At 41.8% G+C, this 16,258-nt stretch overlaps 2 protein-coding genes across 3 annotated transcripts in view; one reads left to right on the top strand and one right to left on the bottom strand.

Moving 5' to 3' along the window:
- Positions 1–16,258, bottom strand: part of PLS3 (plastin 3) — a 763,062-nt gene that overhangs the window by 109,290 nt on the left and 637,514 nt on the right. The gene's annotated exons all lie outside the window — the stretch shown is intronic.
- STK26 (serine/threonine kinase 26) overlaps positions 2,554–16,258 on the top strand; it is a 28,990-nt gene continuing 15,285 nt past the window's right edge. Inside the window, exons 1-2 of one of the 2 annotated variants that reach the window (XM_021548499.2) lie at positions 2,554–2,597; positions 2,703–2,824. In XM_021548499.2, the coding sequence (XP_021404174.1) occupies positions 2,783–2,824 (42 nt within the window). In that variant the 5' untranslated portion in view covers positions 2,554–2,597; positions 2,703–2,782. The remainder of the gene's footprint in view (positions 2,598–2,702; positions 2,825–16,258) is intronic. The other variant, XM_021548500.2, reaches the window with a different exon arrangement.

Here is a 16,258-nt window from a genome sequence, read left to right as displayed (position 1 = left end):
TGGCCCCAAAATAGGAAGAATGGATTGGCAATTAGTAGTCTCTGGTACAAAGTAAACAGGGAGAAAATATGTATAGCATCAAGACAAGGCTGAGATAAACAATTAGCAGGAATCTGGAGAGAAAAATCAAGGTAATATATGGATAGAAAGAGAAAAGCAAAGCCTCAGAACCAGAAGAGGAGCAGCAGGTCTGCAATGCAGTAGCAGCATGAAATAAAAATCATCCTATTTCATTTGTCAGGATTTTTTCAGGGCTTATATTCTAAAGATTATTAAAAGCTAGCAGGAGAAGTGATTTAAGTATATTTGAGCAGAATGAATCAGGCCAGGATTCAAAAGTACCATGAGTGAATATTCATTCATTTATTTGCTGAACCACTGTACATAATTAAAGATTTTTGTCAGTAGAAATCCCCATTTCTTTCCAGAAGTTTATTAATGGAAAACATTTTTGAATTTAATTATATGGTATCAACTTTCAGAAAATACTTACCTTAAACATTCCGCACATTAAAATGGACTCCAGGTAGGCTCATAAGTAACTTAGATGTATAACTAAAACACAGAAGCCTTTTTAAGTCATGCTATTTTTTAAAAAGGTGCAGAAGAAAGTAAACACTTTAGTAACAGTAAAGGCTTAACAAACTGGCAAGTTGAAAAAAAAGTATTCCACCACGATCCACAAGCCCGTCTTTGACAAACATTACTGTTTGTTTTTTGGTTCAAACCACAGTGAGTTAAGGATGGAAAGACTGCCTAACTTTGAAATTCTTGTCTTCAGCTTGTTTTCACACAACCTTACCTTAAACAGAGGTGTTTTGTGTTCCTTGCCCAGTGCAACATTCCTCTAAGTCCTAAGAGAGGGAGACTGCCTGCTGTCACATCCTTTCTGAAGGGACCCACCCTCTCAGCAGGATAGCTGTGGTATGGCCAGCAACCCAACACCTCCAGATTACCTTACTTTTTCTTGGCTTTTAGATCTAGAAACCTGTGAATTTGAGGGAAGCCTTCGCATACCCATGAGGATATTTGTGATGGATCCATGATTTCTGTACTCTTGGTCAATGGGCTTCTGGGGAAGACTAGTGCCATAAAAGATGTCAGTTTGAGATTTGCTTTAGTAACCGGCAAAATTTACATGTATAGGAACATGAATCACACACACTAATGTGTGACTCATGCATGAATGGGGAAAAAAGTCACTTCAAAAATACTGTTATTTTCCCCTCTCTAGGCCCTGGTAGAATGTTGGGGCAGCCCAACTCACCAGGAAAGCAGGTGGTGGTGGTGAAGGACACAGGTATGTGTTGGGACAGCCCTGCAGCAGCTGGTGCAGAGTGGGGAGAGCTGCCCAAGGAGGGGGGAACACCCCCAGGGGAGCCAAGAAAGAGCCAACCACCCTGAACTGGGAGCTGAACCTCCAAAGACCAACTGGACCTGCCCTCACCACCTCTGCCACAGCTGGCTGTCAGGAGCACCCCTGAGACAAGAAGACATCACCACTTTTGTCACAAAAGCAAGTAAACCCCATCAAATATTCCCTCAGTTATTTGTACCCGGTTACTACCCTGTGTCTCCGGGGTGCAGGAGCCAGCGGCACAGGGGTGTTGGGGACAGTGGGGCCAAGGAGCAGCGCTGTGACTGTGCAGGAGGGACCCCATGACAGCACCCAAGGGGTCAGCATTGCTGCTGGAGAGGCTGCACCTTAGTGCTGCGTCCAGTTCTGCGTTCAGGAGGGACACTGAGGTGCTGGACTGGGTCCAGAGAAGGGCAGTAGAAATGGGTGAAGCACCTGGAGCACGGGTGTGATGAGAGCTCTCGAGGGAGCTGGGGGTGTTTGGCCTGGAGGAAAGGACGCTCAGGGAGGACCTTGCTGCTCGGTGCAGCTCCTGACAGGAGGCTGGAGCCAGGTGGGGGTCGGGCTCTTCCCCGGGGAACCAGCCACAGGACAAGGGGATGAGATCTTCACTGTGCCAGGGGAGGCCTAGGTTGGACATCAGAAAGAATTTATTCACAGAAAGGGTGATTAGGCTTTGGAACGGGCTGCCCGTGGAGGCGGTGGAGTCACCGTTCCTGGAGGTGTTTAAGCAAAGACTGAGCGTGGCACTCGGTGCCCTTGTCTGGTTGGCAAAGTGGTGTTTGCCATCGGTTGGACTCGATGACCTCAGAAATCTTTTCCAAGCTATACGCTGGTCACTCTGTGACAGCCGGGCGGCCGCGACCCGGGCCGTGCTGAGGCCGAGGGGAGCCGCGGCCCCTCCCTCGGCCGTGCCCCGGCCCCGGCCCCGGCCCGCCCGGGGAGGCGGGCGCCGTGACGCCAGGGCCGTGCGGCGGCTCCGCCCCGCGAGGCCGGAGCCGAGACGGAAGCAGCCGCCGCACAGCAGCCGCCGCCTGCAGCCGGAGCCCGACATGGCGCTCTGAGCCAGCCCCGGCCGCGCCGAGAGCCGCCACCCCGGGGGGCCCCGAGCAGCCGCCCCCGCGCCGGGACCGGGGAGCGGGGCATGGGCAGGGCCGCTGCGGGGAGCCCGGCGGGCAGGGGACAGCGGCGCTAGCGACCCCCGCCCGCCCTTCGCGCAGCGCAGCCCCGCGGCCGCGAGGTGAGGAGCCGGCGGCGGGCGGGGGCCGGCGGGCAGGGCGGGGAGGGAAGGAGGGAGCGCGGCCCGCGCTGAAGCCGCCGCCTCCCCGCCGCTTTGTCCTTCCAGGCCCCGCCGCCGCCGCCCAGGAGAAGGAGGCCGAGATCGGGGAGCAGCGGGCGGCGCCCGCCCGGCCGCCGCAGCCCGCCATGGCCCACTCGCCCGTGGCGGTGCAAGTGCCCGGCATGCAGGTGAGCTCCGCACCGGGCCCAAAATGGAGGCGGCGGGCCCGGCCCGGCTCCGGAAGCGGCGCTTGCGGCCCGCACCGGGCGGAGCCGCCGCCGGGGCGCGGGGGGCCGCGGGTGGGCGAAGCGCCGCGGGGAGGCCGCGTTCGGGCCGGGGCAGGCCGGGCCGCCGCCTCGCCGGGGCAGCGAGCGAGGCAGGGAGGGAAGCAGGGGCTGCTCCGAGGCAACGGGAGGCTTCGGGGGCCGCGTACCTGCACCCCGGCGGAGGAGAAGGGATCCCCCTCCCTCCATGCCTCCCTTTGTTCAGGGGTGGCCGCGCCGCATCCAGGAGCACGTAAGAGCCTCTAAAACTGATTAAAGGCGAAGTGAAGTTAATCGCAGGGTGTGTGGGTGCGCTGTAAATGACATAGCAGGCGCGCTGGCAGGCGGACCTGCAGCAGGACTTCCCCACCATCCTGGCGCTGGGCCTGTAGAGCAGCTTCCCGGAGGACCTTGGGATTCACGGAGAGGTGGTATCCGCCAGGTCTGGTGGGGACAGAGCACCGGCGAACGCAGTCTGTCAGAAACCTGCACCTCTCCTCGCCTGGGAATCAGGCCTGGTGTCACTTTTCTATGTTTGTGTTACCTGCTTAGGAAACAAACAAGTTGGTGTGTTACTGACTTTCATAGGAAAGGTGGAATACCTCTGACTCTTCATTCTTACTCCACTGGACAATCTGATACAAATTTAGCCAGATATCTTTATCAATGTAAAGATTAGCTAATTTCAGTGCTGATTTTTTTTCTTGTCAGGTACTGGCAGCCCAGTCAGTGTTTTTGAGCATTCTCTTAACTTCTAGGATAGTCATACCTGTATAACATCGGAGGTTTTTTTCAGTTCAAATACAGAAACATTTATGATACATTTCTGTGTACGTGAGAGATACAGTAAAGAGTTCAGGAGGCTTCAGAACAGAAATATATCTTTTGGTCAGGTAACTTTATGACTTCTACAAAGTGTAGAATTGATATATAAACAGTATTTACATATTTATAAGTATAAGCCTGTTACAATGCTATGGTTTAGTTTACCTTTCTATTTTCTAATAATTTCTAGGCTTTCTGAAATCTGTTAAATTGTGGTAATTCACTGACTTTCTGTTTCTATAAGAGATCACAAGCCACATCTGCTCAGCCTAGTTGTTCCATTGTGTCAGAATAACTGTTGCATTAGAACATCTTAAAGAAATTTTGTTATAAAAGATTTAAAGGCTTTAGTCTGAGCTTCTTTAATTACAGCCTCTGGGCTTTCTAGTGTGTTTGTATTTGGGAAACTTCTGTTTCAACATTCTAGTTTGTCAATTTCCTATTTTTATATCTGCTTAATGTATTGCTGTTCTATTTTCTGTAACTGCCAACACAAAAGGACCTTGAAATTATTTAAGGTTCTGTTTTTTTCATTGTTACACCAATAAACTTTATCCTAGTAGCATCCTTATCCCCACTAGTATTGTTAGTAGTTTAACTCACAGCCCTTAACATATATGAGTATGTTAAAAACATTTTTTAAACTATTAGATAAATCCAGATGCATAGAATTAAAACACACTTTTTCCCTTGGTGGCCATCTTTTTATGAACGTGATTACACAAGTCCTGAAACCCTCAGAATACAAAAAAATAGAATTTGGTGTGATATTAATCTGCTCATCCTTCTAGAAGAGTCCTAATACAGAGGGTTTTCATTTTTAAAAAACCCTAACCCAAACACAAAAACTTCATGACAGTCTGAGATGGAGGAGTTTCCTTTGGGGTTTTTTAACCTATCTGGACTATTCAGGCAGGATCATCTAAGTAATGGTAAAAGCGTGCCTGCTTCTGCTCAGTGTTAAAGTAGGTGGGTGGTGATTGATTAAAGAAGGAATAAACAGGTTCCTCTGTGATGCAAGATGTAATGGTTATGTTAAAACTACCACTGTGGAATAGTCACAGTGATATTGTCAGAGAATGTCACAAGTTTGAAGTTTTCAGCTTTACTGTCATCTTATGCTTTCCCTTACATTTGATTATACAAAAAAAAAATCAAGAAAAACACAAAAACAAACATGTTATGTAATTTCCATACTCCAAAACCAGACCTTAAGACATTTTATTACCAAAGTATATCAGATGCTTTTTTGACTCTTTTAAGATTTTTCACCTTATGAAGAGTCGGGTCCCCTTTAAAAAAACTCAAACATGGAAAATTACAGAAAATCACAGAGAGTTATTTTGGTGGACTTGCAGTTTGACTTTAGTCCCCTGACAGCAATTGCAGACCCAAAGGTGGTATTATCTGTTGCCCTTATGAGTAGTTACAGAGCCATTTGTTTATGTAGTGGTTGCATTCTGTTTAACCTGTCTTGTGTCCCTAACAAAACCAAATTTTATACCTAACAATTCTTGCTTCTGCAGACAACTTCCTAAACACATTCATTTTCCTTGCTCCTTTGGAAAGGCTCCCCTTGGTGCAATTGTACAGAGTTAACTTAGCCAGCTGCCTAACTTCTAAGCCCATTCAGTAAAATCCAGGTACTCAGTGTATGTATAACATGAGTGGTCTGAAGCTGAACATGATACCACAAATTATGGCATTTTATGCAGAATCCAAGATGAGATGGAAAATGGAAAGGATAATGAGCACAGTTAAGGTGTCCTGGTTACAGGAAGCACAGTTTGCAGTGAGCTTGATTGTCAGGTTTGAGGTTTTATTCAGTAATGTCACAGTAACTTTGTTCCTTGGGATAAAAATACTCAAACTAGTTCTTAGTCTGGAATGCTTTGAGATCTCACAGTGAGAAACCTGTTCACCAGCACTGTCTTCAAGGAATCCAGTTGAACTCCTACAGAACATTTCTGGATACAGCTTGCAGGAGACACATTCCCTGTGTCTTTGGCAGCCCAGGTGCTGAAAACAGCTGGAGTGAAGAAGGTGTTAGACTCCTTATTATTAATCCTAAATGCTCTTCTATTGCCTGGCAGATAGAGTACGTAGTTCAGAGGGTTGTTTGTTTCTAGTGATCAGAACATTTCATGGGTGTAATTTGAGATTAATGTATTTCTGGTGAATATATGTTCTTGGCAGCATCTCACACAATGCTCCAAAACTCTTTACAAATAAAAGAGGTTGGAAACTGTTCATTTGCGAGTGAGTAACAATTAACCTTTCTAAGGTGAACGGGGAGGCTACTTTTCAATGTGTCAGCATTTAAATTTTCTAAACTAGTCTGTAAATTTGCTGGAGCATCACTCAAGTAGTAAATGCCTTTTTTAGCTGGTGGAGTTTTAATGTAACTTACCGTTTTCCTATTCTAATTTGTCATGCCAAACCCTAAGTCTGTGAAATACTAATTTATTAACTGGTGGGAATATTAATTATTCTCATTTATATTTTTTGTTAGTATGTGTGTCTTTGGAACCTGGTTTGGGGCTTTATCCCTATTTTCTCTGCTATCCTACTTATCTAAACACTTTCTGTTTCCTTTCTCATGGCTTTGTTGATATCTCCTGATGCTGTATGACAGTAGTTTTGAGCACAGCCAGAAAGGTTGTTTAGAACTGCTCTCCATCTGTTTTTGTTGGCATTCAGGCTAACTTGCAATAAAGAACCTAACTTCCTCTAAAAGTGTAGCAGCCAGGAGCATGTGACCTGTCAGGCAGTGTACTCTGATTCACAATTGAAGGATTGCTTGATTAATTGAAAACTTGGATGTCAAGGTGAGCTTTGCTCTCTGTGCTGCCAGTTAACAGAGTGACCGTAGGGCGCTGCGCAGTCCGGAGCCTGGCAGCTGGAGAGTCCCTCCCTGCAGGCTGCTCGGGGTAGATCAGTAATGCCTACTTGGGTAAGTAGAGGAAGATGAGAGGTAGTGTTTAATTTTGTAAGTGGTCTTTTTCATAGCCCTAGAAAAAAAACACATTTTCTCTTAACTTAGTGCACATCAGAAATGTGTGATACCTAAAGCTAGTCTTGGAAGTGTGTCAGATTTCTAGTAAACCTTATGCACTGAAGTTAAAAGAATATGGCTTCTGTTAAGAGCAACCAGTGTGTTACTGTAAAATACTTAAATGTTTAGAAAGTGCATGTTAGAGAAACTTAAATCTTTGAAGAAAGATGCATTCAAGGTTTTTTTAATTTATTCGTCTCCTAGGAACTGAGCTGTATCCAGACGCTTCTACAGCAAATTTTTAAAGGCTTTAAACCTTTACTATTTAGAAACATGTCTTACTTAAGGGAAACAGGAGAATCTAGCACTTGTTGGACACCAGGAGATTTCCACAGTGCCTAGAAAACTGATGTCTTATGATTAAGTTGATGTGGACTGTGGTGTTTTTTCCAGTTTCAGTTCCTTGATTGGTACTTTGAGCTGCAGCACAGGTAGACTCTGCAGGAAGAGTATTTTAAGCCTTATGGAGAACAAGCCTGTTTTCTTCTTGAAGCAGCTCTGCTTTAAAATATTGGTGGAATTCAATACTGCAGTTGTTCCTTTCGTAGGAACAGAAAAGATGTTGCAGGACCTACAAGCTCTATTGCAGCTAATAGTAGATTCCTAAATCAGCTCAGGCTGTATTAGCTGAACTTGGTTCTTCCCTCTTATGCCTCCTGGTGAGTTACTCTGGTGGCAAGAAAAGTACGGCTCAGTCATCCTTTGTAACGTCTTACTAGTGTCAAAGGAGGAGAGTAGACAGAGCTCTGAGAAGTATTCAGTACATGGGAGCTGTGCAGGTATCATCTCCTGGAATTTAGCAGATGCTTTTGTCAAGGTTAAAAGAAAAAGTCCAGTCCTGTAGTAGTATTTTCTGTGCATATTTTACAGTTTTATAGACACATTGAGTGTTTTGACTTGGAATTCAGAGGCAAATCAGCTGAAGCTGGAGAGAGTGCATAAACCAGTTCACCTTAATCTCTGTGCTGTTCTGCACCATCATACAATGCCAGTTTTTAGCAGAGAATAAATACACCCCCAGAAGTAAAAACATTACATCTGAAAATAGAGTTCTAACTTTTAAAAGGATAGAATTGTTATTTTATTCTGATTTTAACATTGAATATCTTTGCACTAGCTGTTTTTGGTCTCCAGTGTCTCAGCTTTACAAGTTCTGATGTACATTTTATCTTGCTTTTCTCCTTTTTCTCCAAAAGGAGAATGTACAGCAAGCAGTAGGTCAGTAATATATTGCAATTTTTTATTTAGGTACATATATTAAGGGGAGGAATGTTTCTTTATATCTAGAAACTCGGTGGTGCACCAGGAGGCGTATATATGACTGAGTGTGCCTCTGCAACAGCATTTGTCCTATGATACCTGTGAAATGTGTTGGTGAAGATAGCCAAGAGTAGGAGCCTCAGCTTTCAGCCATCTATAAAAGTGAAAGGCTGGATTTAAAACCAGTAGTAAAAGTACTGCTTGTTTTCTCTTTAGTGACTGTCTTTAAATTTAGAAGTTGAGAAATTAAAAAAATTTTAAGAGACGAGACTGTTGTTTTGCCTTTGATTTATTCTTAGGGACTGAATTTAATAATTGACAAAAGCATTCAGATATGGGTTTGAGGAAGATGAGGTTAATGGTACGAAGTTGAAGCTTTGAAATGTTTCTGTGACAAGTATTTTTTGTCATGCTGTAGTGTCTACGTGTATGGTGTCTTCGAAGAAATAATTGGTGAGGTATCCATTACGTCAGGAGTCACTGTTCCATATCCTGCTATTTCTTTCTTGCAATAATTGGAAAGAAAATTCCTTCCTAATACTGCCTCACCAGTATTTATTTAAAGAACTGTCATTTGTTCTTTAAATTTAAACTTCTTGTAGTTCTTCTGGAACATGTCTGTTCTGCTGATTAGATGAGGATCACTGAGCACACTCCTTAGCTCTGAAGGAGAAGCTTAAATATCCTGGGAAGGGTGCCCACCTGGTGATAGTCACTGAAATCTCCTCTGCCACAGGATTGCTAGCCAAATAGATTTGGCAAAAATAACTGAATCAGAGAAACTATTAATACAGGTACTGACAAGGTAGCAGTAGCTTGCTGGTCTCATTCTTCATCATATTTTGTGCATGTGTTTTTGCAGAGTTGGGCTATATTGATTAGGTCCATAGCTCAGGAAAGAGCATGGCTCCAACTTTATTCCTTCTTCATAAGGAAAACTTTGAAAAATTGCACAAAACTGCAGTTTTTGGAAATATGTAGCCAAGTTTGTGTTGCTGAAATCTGGATTTGAATGGTCTTGATTGAGGCAGCATATCTGAAAAAGCTTTCTGAACAAGGTCTGTCATAGTTCTGCATGAATTCTCTGTGCATCAGTGAAGGAAAAAAAGTAATGAGAAATGTGCAGAAATCTGCAGGTTTCACACTTGAGCCTTGGAAAGGGAGAGTGTAAGAGCCCAGATTGGCTTCACTGTTTACATGAACGAGAATTCAAGGACCATATGTTCAGTCCTGGAGAATGGGTTTTTTTTTCCTGTTTTCCTCCTGTTCCCCCATCTTTTGCAGTCTTTCCTCTGAACTGGGTACTGTTATATTTTCTGAATATCTGAATAATGCTGACTGGGGGAGGATTAGAGAGTGTCTATGCTTTGCTTGATGTCAAGTTGTGTTTCAGTGGAGGCTTCTGTGTTGGGAGCTGAATGCAGAATAATAAAAACAGTGTACAGCTTGAAGTGACCATGAGTGTAGCATGCCTAAATGTAAAACACTGAGTAAAAAGATTGAATTTCTACTGATGTAGATAAGTTAAAAACATACAGAATTGTGAGGGGAGCAAAATGTTCTTGCTGTTGATCTCTCACCTAGGAAGGTGTCATCTGGCAGCTGGTCACAGCAAGAGCACTTTTACATTCCTGCACAGCTTTATTCTAGCCTAGTTGGCAAGAAGAATCTGATTCTTTTTTTTTTCTGCAGGGTGTTTCTTTTCCTCCCCTCCCCCTTCCTCTTGCCTTTTATGTAATGAGATGCTTTGCCATGCTATGAATGAGCTGCAAAGTAATTGAAAAAGGAGTTTCCTGAACGGGCAGGTTGGTTCTGGCAGCAGAGATTTCTTTCTTTGCAGCTCGTTTTGGACTTGTATTTCTGGTTTTTCCTTGTGTGCTTTTTGTAGCTTCAGGTCCAGTATCATCGATATGATCGAGGGCCAGAGTTCAAGAGGAAAGTACAGCTTTCAAGCTTGCGGTCCTCTAGCCTTGGGGGAGAGGACAGAAATGTAGGATTCTAGTAGACTGCTGTTTGTCTTTCTTTCTCCAATCTGGCCCCTCCCCAAATTAAAGAAATGGTGATACCCTGCAAGTGTGGGGTCCCACTTAGGGTTCATTGCAGGCAGTCACTATGCCTGGAGCTTATCTGTGGTAACTAAACTTGTGACCTGCTCTTTAACCCACCCACACTGTGGTTTGGAGCCATCCTTTTTCAACTAGCTTGTTTGTGCCTCACTTTAATTTTGTTTGGCCTGAAAATAAGTAGTGACTTCTTCAATGGAGAGATTTAAGTATGAATGTGTGTCATATTTGATGTCTTTTTGCTACTTTTTAGTTTATGGATTGGCAAGTTAAAACCCTGGATTTTATTGTTGTATTCTAGCTGGCTTGTAGTATAATTCTAATCTTATTTATAGGAGGAAGGTTTGTGTATCAAATTCTGACTTGCACAGGAAATGCTAAAATGGCTTCTAGAGTGAGAAGGCCTGTCAAATTTATATGTTGCCACTTAACTGTATTTAAATATTAGGAAAATGGTTGAAATGCTGTAAAGATACAGGGTATTGCTGGCAGAGTTCTGACATGGTTATTCCTTTAAATGGGTGTGGCAAAAATTAAAAAAAAAAATGTTTGTGTGCTGATAAGCAGGCTGGTGCTGAAAGAAAGGGCACGCTGCTAAAAGTAGGCTGCAGCTCATAAATGGTTATTTTTCTATATTCCTATTAGATGTGGTCTTTGAAATCTCTCTGCAGAGTACATTTTTCAAAGCAGTTCTTAAAGTGGAGAGGTTACAAGTGTTCTTAAGCAAGGAGAAATTGCAGTAGTCCTTCATGTTGTGACTTTTGAATCGGGTTAGTTCATTGAGGTGGGTAAGTTACTCATTCAGCAGTCACTTGTCCTGCACCGTTCAACAGAGAAGATGAAACTTGTGAAAGATCAAGTTGTTGAACTCTTAATAAATGCAGAACAGAGTTAGTTGATACACTGGGACACCACAACCTGTTGATGTCTTGAACTGATTTCTCTCTCCATTTCAGGATGTCCATACTTCTAGCTAGAAAACATTCAGCCACTCACGTATTTTTCAAATTATAGTAGAGACTCAATCATGTAGTTTGTGTGTCCCCCCACCTTAATTTCTCTGGTTTTTTTTAATATGCTGTGCTCCTCAGAGATGTGAACAGACTGGAGATTATGCAGCTGTATGCAGTGGTTTGAGGACATTTAAAAGTATACTAGGTAGTTAAAAGGTATTGATACATAGAATAGAAGCCAAGTGGGACTCCATTTGAACTGTAGGATGTGTAGGATATCAGTTATAGAGAAACTCACTGTCATGGGAAATTGCTCTTTGTTTCCTTTCCTCAGTGCAGAGTACTCTTTATAAATAATTGGTGTAAATGTTTTAAATTGCCTTGTGTCAAAGAGCTAATCTTTGCAACATATGGTATTAGTCTTTTTTTGTGCTTATTTATGCTTTTGCCTAAGCTGCTTTATGTTGTGTGAAAGAAAAGCTAAGAATAGAGGAAGTGAGTTCAGTGGTTTCCATTTTCAGCATAACGTACAATTGACAGCTCGCATCTGCCACAGGTCAGGTGGTTTGAATATGAAGGTAATTCTTTCCTTAAAAATCTGACAGTAGGTGGATTTGAAAGCTGATTTTAGAGTTTTGATAGTCATAGAAATTTTCAAGCAGCTCACCTTATGGCTAACTTGATGAAAACAGCCACATAGGTTTTTCTTGCTGTTTTTGCTTTTTTATGAAGTTCCCTAGGTTCTCACTAAAAATGGCAATGAGTCTTGTCAGATAAGAGAGATGTTTCATAAAGGGTTTAATGGAGGTCAGGTCCCATATAAGGATGGCAAAACCCAGATCAGTTTTTCTTACCCACTGAATAGAAAAACTTGCAGATAATGTAAAAATCTGATTAAATCAAATTGTTTTGTTGTTAAAGTAATATTCTCTGCATGTGTATCATACAGTTCCAGTAAATATAATTACATCTTGATACCTTAGTTTTGAACAGGGCTGCAGGGCAACATCAGAGTTTATTTATATGCCAAAACAGCTGGACAAAAAGTGTGTATATGTTCAAGATGAAGAAAATAGGTGTGTACAGGTTCTGCCCTTGTTTTGAATGTCAGCAGGTTCATTTTTTCTTATTCTTTTTAAGTAATAATGGATCTGCACCTGTGCCTTGATTAACTTCAAACTATTCAAATTTTTATGTATACACACACACATGCCTATGTATACACACACTAATGCCTGGCACTTTCTGTGAGTAACTTTCCATATGCACGTAAAATATGAAAATATATATAATTTATGTGAATATATATTGTTACATGGTTTAATATGCATGGTGTATAATTAGTGTGTATATATATATATATAAAATATCTGAAACAACATGCAGATAGTGTATGGCAAGAGATAAGGAATTTATCTGTTGATTAAGACATTACTCTTAAAGAAGTACTGTAGCATATTACGTTTGTCAATCTTACTCCCTCTTAATTTTATTTTTGGGGAGTCTGAACAGAAGAAAAAATTGAGAGGTACTTTATTATCTGAGAATAGGTAAATGCCTGCAAATGGATTTGTTTGAAATGTCAGTCTTTTAAACACAGGTAATTCTGATGGCTTCCAAAGATACCAGGACCTGTTAGGCTGCCATAGTAGTGGGTGCTTGAAAAACATGAGTAAACACTCTGTGGGGCTTCTCTTACTAACCTTTTATAAAGTCCTTTGAACTAATTATTATATATTTATTTAATACATATTTGGATAATGTAGGTGAGCTGCTCTGTAGCAGTGCTACAATTCTGAGGGAACTTTTGTTCCTGATAAAGCCTGGGAGATGCTTGAAAGTCCTCATAGTGTAACAGCATTTTTCAGTCAGGTTTTAGGAATACTGTAAAGACAAGAGGATATATGTTCTCACACTGACAGACTACTTAGAAGAAATCTCACAAGACTGTTAAAATAATTGCTTTAGGAATCCTAGAGGATGTTGGGTGCCTGATTTTGTTAGAATCAAAGAATTATTAGTTCAGTCTCTGTCCAGGATACTTTGAAGGTTTTGTTGTTTTTTTTTTTTTTCATTCAGTTGTGTTCAGTGCCTTTGAATGAAATTAATTTATGAGCGTTTTCAGAAGGCCTGTTTTTGTAAAAGAGCTGTCCTGTACCAACAAATCTGGACACAGCAGTTTATTCTAATTTGGTCTGTGTCATTAGATTTCTGTATAATCTTGGAAGTTATATATTCAGTATGCGTTAAGTTTGTTTTAAAGAATTCAGAATCTGAAGAACCAGGTACATGACAGGGTCAGAGGTGAAAAGGAGAGTCAGCAAGTCCGTCTTGTAGCAGAGCACAACCAGGACATTGCTTCAGAAACATGTGTTTATTGGAATCAAAGGAAAGAGGTTATATAAGCCAGATTGGCAGAATGCTTGACGCAGCAACTGACAAAAATTATGTTAAAAAAAAAAGAAGTATGCTGGCAAAAATGATGCTATAGTGGTTTTTATTTGGGGCTTCTGAGCAAGTGATAAGGTTGGATGACCTCCTGAGGTCCTTTTGGAGCCAGATTGTGTGACTTTGTGTGCACATACACATGTGTATAAACACATAGAGTGATGGTGTAAGGTTGAATAAGAGAGGAGGAGAGGTTTCCTGAAGGCCCCAGGCTGTGTGGCTGTGCCAGGCTGGTGAAATGGTGCAGAGAGGGCTTGTGTTGTCACGCTCATGCTGGTGCTCTTAGTCACACTGGCAGGACTGGGGCTGGCATGTGAATGTGCCTGTGCTTGTTGCTGCTTTTGTCTGGATCTGGGCTTAGGGAGGGAAAGAGTGAGATATTCTCTGCCTGATTTGTCCACTTGCAGGTATTATCTTTGGAGAGGTGATGATAGAGTTCATATACTGCTTATTGTCTTGTTACCATCTGCTGCCCAACAGACTTGTCTTCCCATGGAAACCAGTATTTATTAAAAAAAAAAAATACTGGTTATTTGTGCAAGCATCTTTCAAAGCTTTTTTCCCTTTCAGTGAAAAATCTGTGAAACAACAAGGAATAAAAATGGGTGGTTTTGCTCAGGAGTGTTAATAGTGTTAAAAATATTAATTTCTATCATATTAGAAGTTTAGCTGGCAGCTGTGTTGCAGAAATTTACTGGTATGTTTTGAGGATGTGTATAAATGCATATACACTTATATTTATATAAAATATATCTCCATCCTTTTCAATACATTTGTTTATGGAGCAGTCTTTTAAAGTTTTGTTTTGTTTTCATTAGTTACAGAAAAACATTCCTGTAGAACAGTAGGCTTAAAGACAAGGAAATTAAGAAAGGTAAAAGCAAATCTGTTCCAAAATGCAGTCTTTGTTCTCAGGCCATGTTTTAAGTTATGTAGTGTTACAAGTTTGAAGTCTTTCCAAAGGACATTATCTCAGTATTCGCTGTAGTTGGTCGGAAATATTTGTCCTTATCCTGGAGTGTCCTACAGTCCCTTGTCAGCCTCGGTGAGTAACAGAAGCTGTAAAGCTGACTGTGCTTGCTGTGAGAGGATTTTCTGAGAATAGAAAAGATGTGACTGTTTCCTGAAGTAGTCCTGCACAGTTTGTTCTCCTCTGATGCCCCTCTGTTCCACCTCCTCCTCCCAGGGATATGTACATGGAGTTCTGCAGCGCTGGGAAGTCCAGCCATGACTGATCTCCCTGTACTCCAGCACTCACACATAATGGCATCAGGAGCTGTTGGAAGATAAAATAGCCTTCAAAGCTCTGATTCACCTGAAGTAGCTTGGGGGAGAGAATTTGTAGGCCTGGTTTGTTCTGTTGATGGTGGTTAAGTAGGTGTATAGGATGGAGTGATGTGCTTTTCTACTGAGGAGCCTGAGGAGTTTTCTACTTAAGGTTTCTCCCCCAGCAAAATCCAAGTGTTGTCCTTTGAGGTGATCAGGCATTCATGAAGGGCTGGATTAGCTGAGCATGTCTGTTATTAAATTGCTTTTCTTTTATCTGACTGGAAGTGCTAAACAGGTTTAATCTCAAATGAACAATACCTGTTAGTATTAATGGCTCCTGGAATCTCAGATTCCAAGTATGTCTTAAATTGAAGCTAGGTTTTGTGAAGATGAGTATTTAAGCATCAATAAAAAGTATTGCCAGTCTTCTCTCTTGTTTCTTGGAAGTGTGTGTTCTTTGTTTATTGTAAATGGAGAACTATATGTTAATTATTCCTTATTGTAACTAATGCAGTTGAAAAATGATTCCTGGCTAGAGGACAGTTTGGCATCTTACCTGGCAGCAGGGTAAGGTTGGGTGGCAGTCACTGCTGCTTTTGCCACACCTGTCCCTACAATAACTTTTTGGAGCATGCCCGAAAATGGATTTTAAATTCAGATTTTTTTAAATATTCTTTTTAGTTTTAGCAATAAAATGATGGCAGGAGCTGGTGCAGTAGTTACAGCAATGTGTCTCTTTTTGGACAGTCTGAAGATTTACTGCTGTTCTGTGACCATTTTAACTAAAAGCTTTATGAGCACTGAAGGCTTCAGTTATTTTCTTTCCTACCATAAAAAAAATAGTTCTTCCAGGTTTCAGACCAAATAGCTTCCTCTCCCTCTCTCTCTTTTTATTGTTTGCTTTGATTATATATTTGTTCATCTTTTAGGTCTTTCACTGTATCTATCAACAGAAGAAAATACAATATTTTTGTTTTAACTATTTCTAGGAATTGTTTTTAATGGAGCAGAGTAGCAATGAGCTCGTTGTAGAGCTCATTGGGGAATTCCTCATTCCACAGTTGTAATGTGCTGGTCAGGAGCAGCAGTAGTGTGTCTTGTCTGTTTGCAAAATCTAGAAATCTTACCTCCACAGATCAGTGTGAACCTGCTGTAGTAATTCATGTTCCCTCCTCTTGTGATAGCAGAAATAACAGCTTGGTATATATGAGCAGTGAACTGATTCAGCTGAAAATAAACCTGGAAAATCATATGGTTAACTCTTAGCTAAATCTGTTTCCTGATTCATTTCATCATATTTTGGGATAAATTCTGGTTCTGGTCAAAGGGAAGAAGCAACACTAAGGGCCCAGATGTAAGAAAATGGGACTGTACATTTTGGGCTAGCTTAAAGTACTAATGCATTTTTTTTCCCAGTAAAGATTTTCTCAGGAATTTGCAAGAACACCACAATGTAAAGTTATTTTCTGGAGTTTCAAGTTCATAC

The sequence above is a fragment of the Lonchura striata genome, chromosome 14, assembly GCF_046129695.1.
Source record: "Lonchura striata isolate bLonStr1 chromosome 14, bLonStr1.mat, whole genome shotgun sequence".
Classification (NCBI taxonomy): domain Eukaryota; kingdom Metazoa; phylum Chordata; class Aves; order Passeriformes; family Estrildidae; genus Lonchura; species Lonchura striata.
The sequence above is the reverse complement of the archived record's forward strand: the minus strand, read 5'-3'. Positions and strand labels throughout refer to the sequence as shown.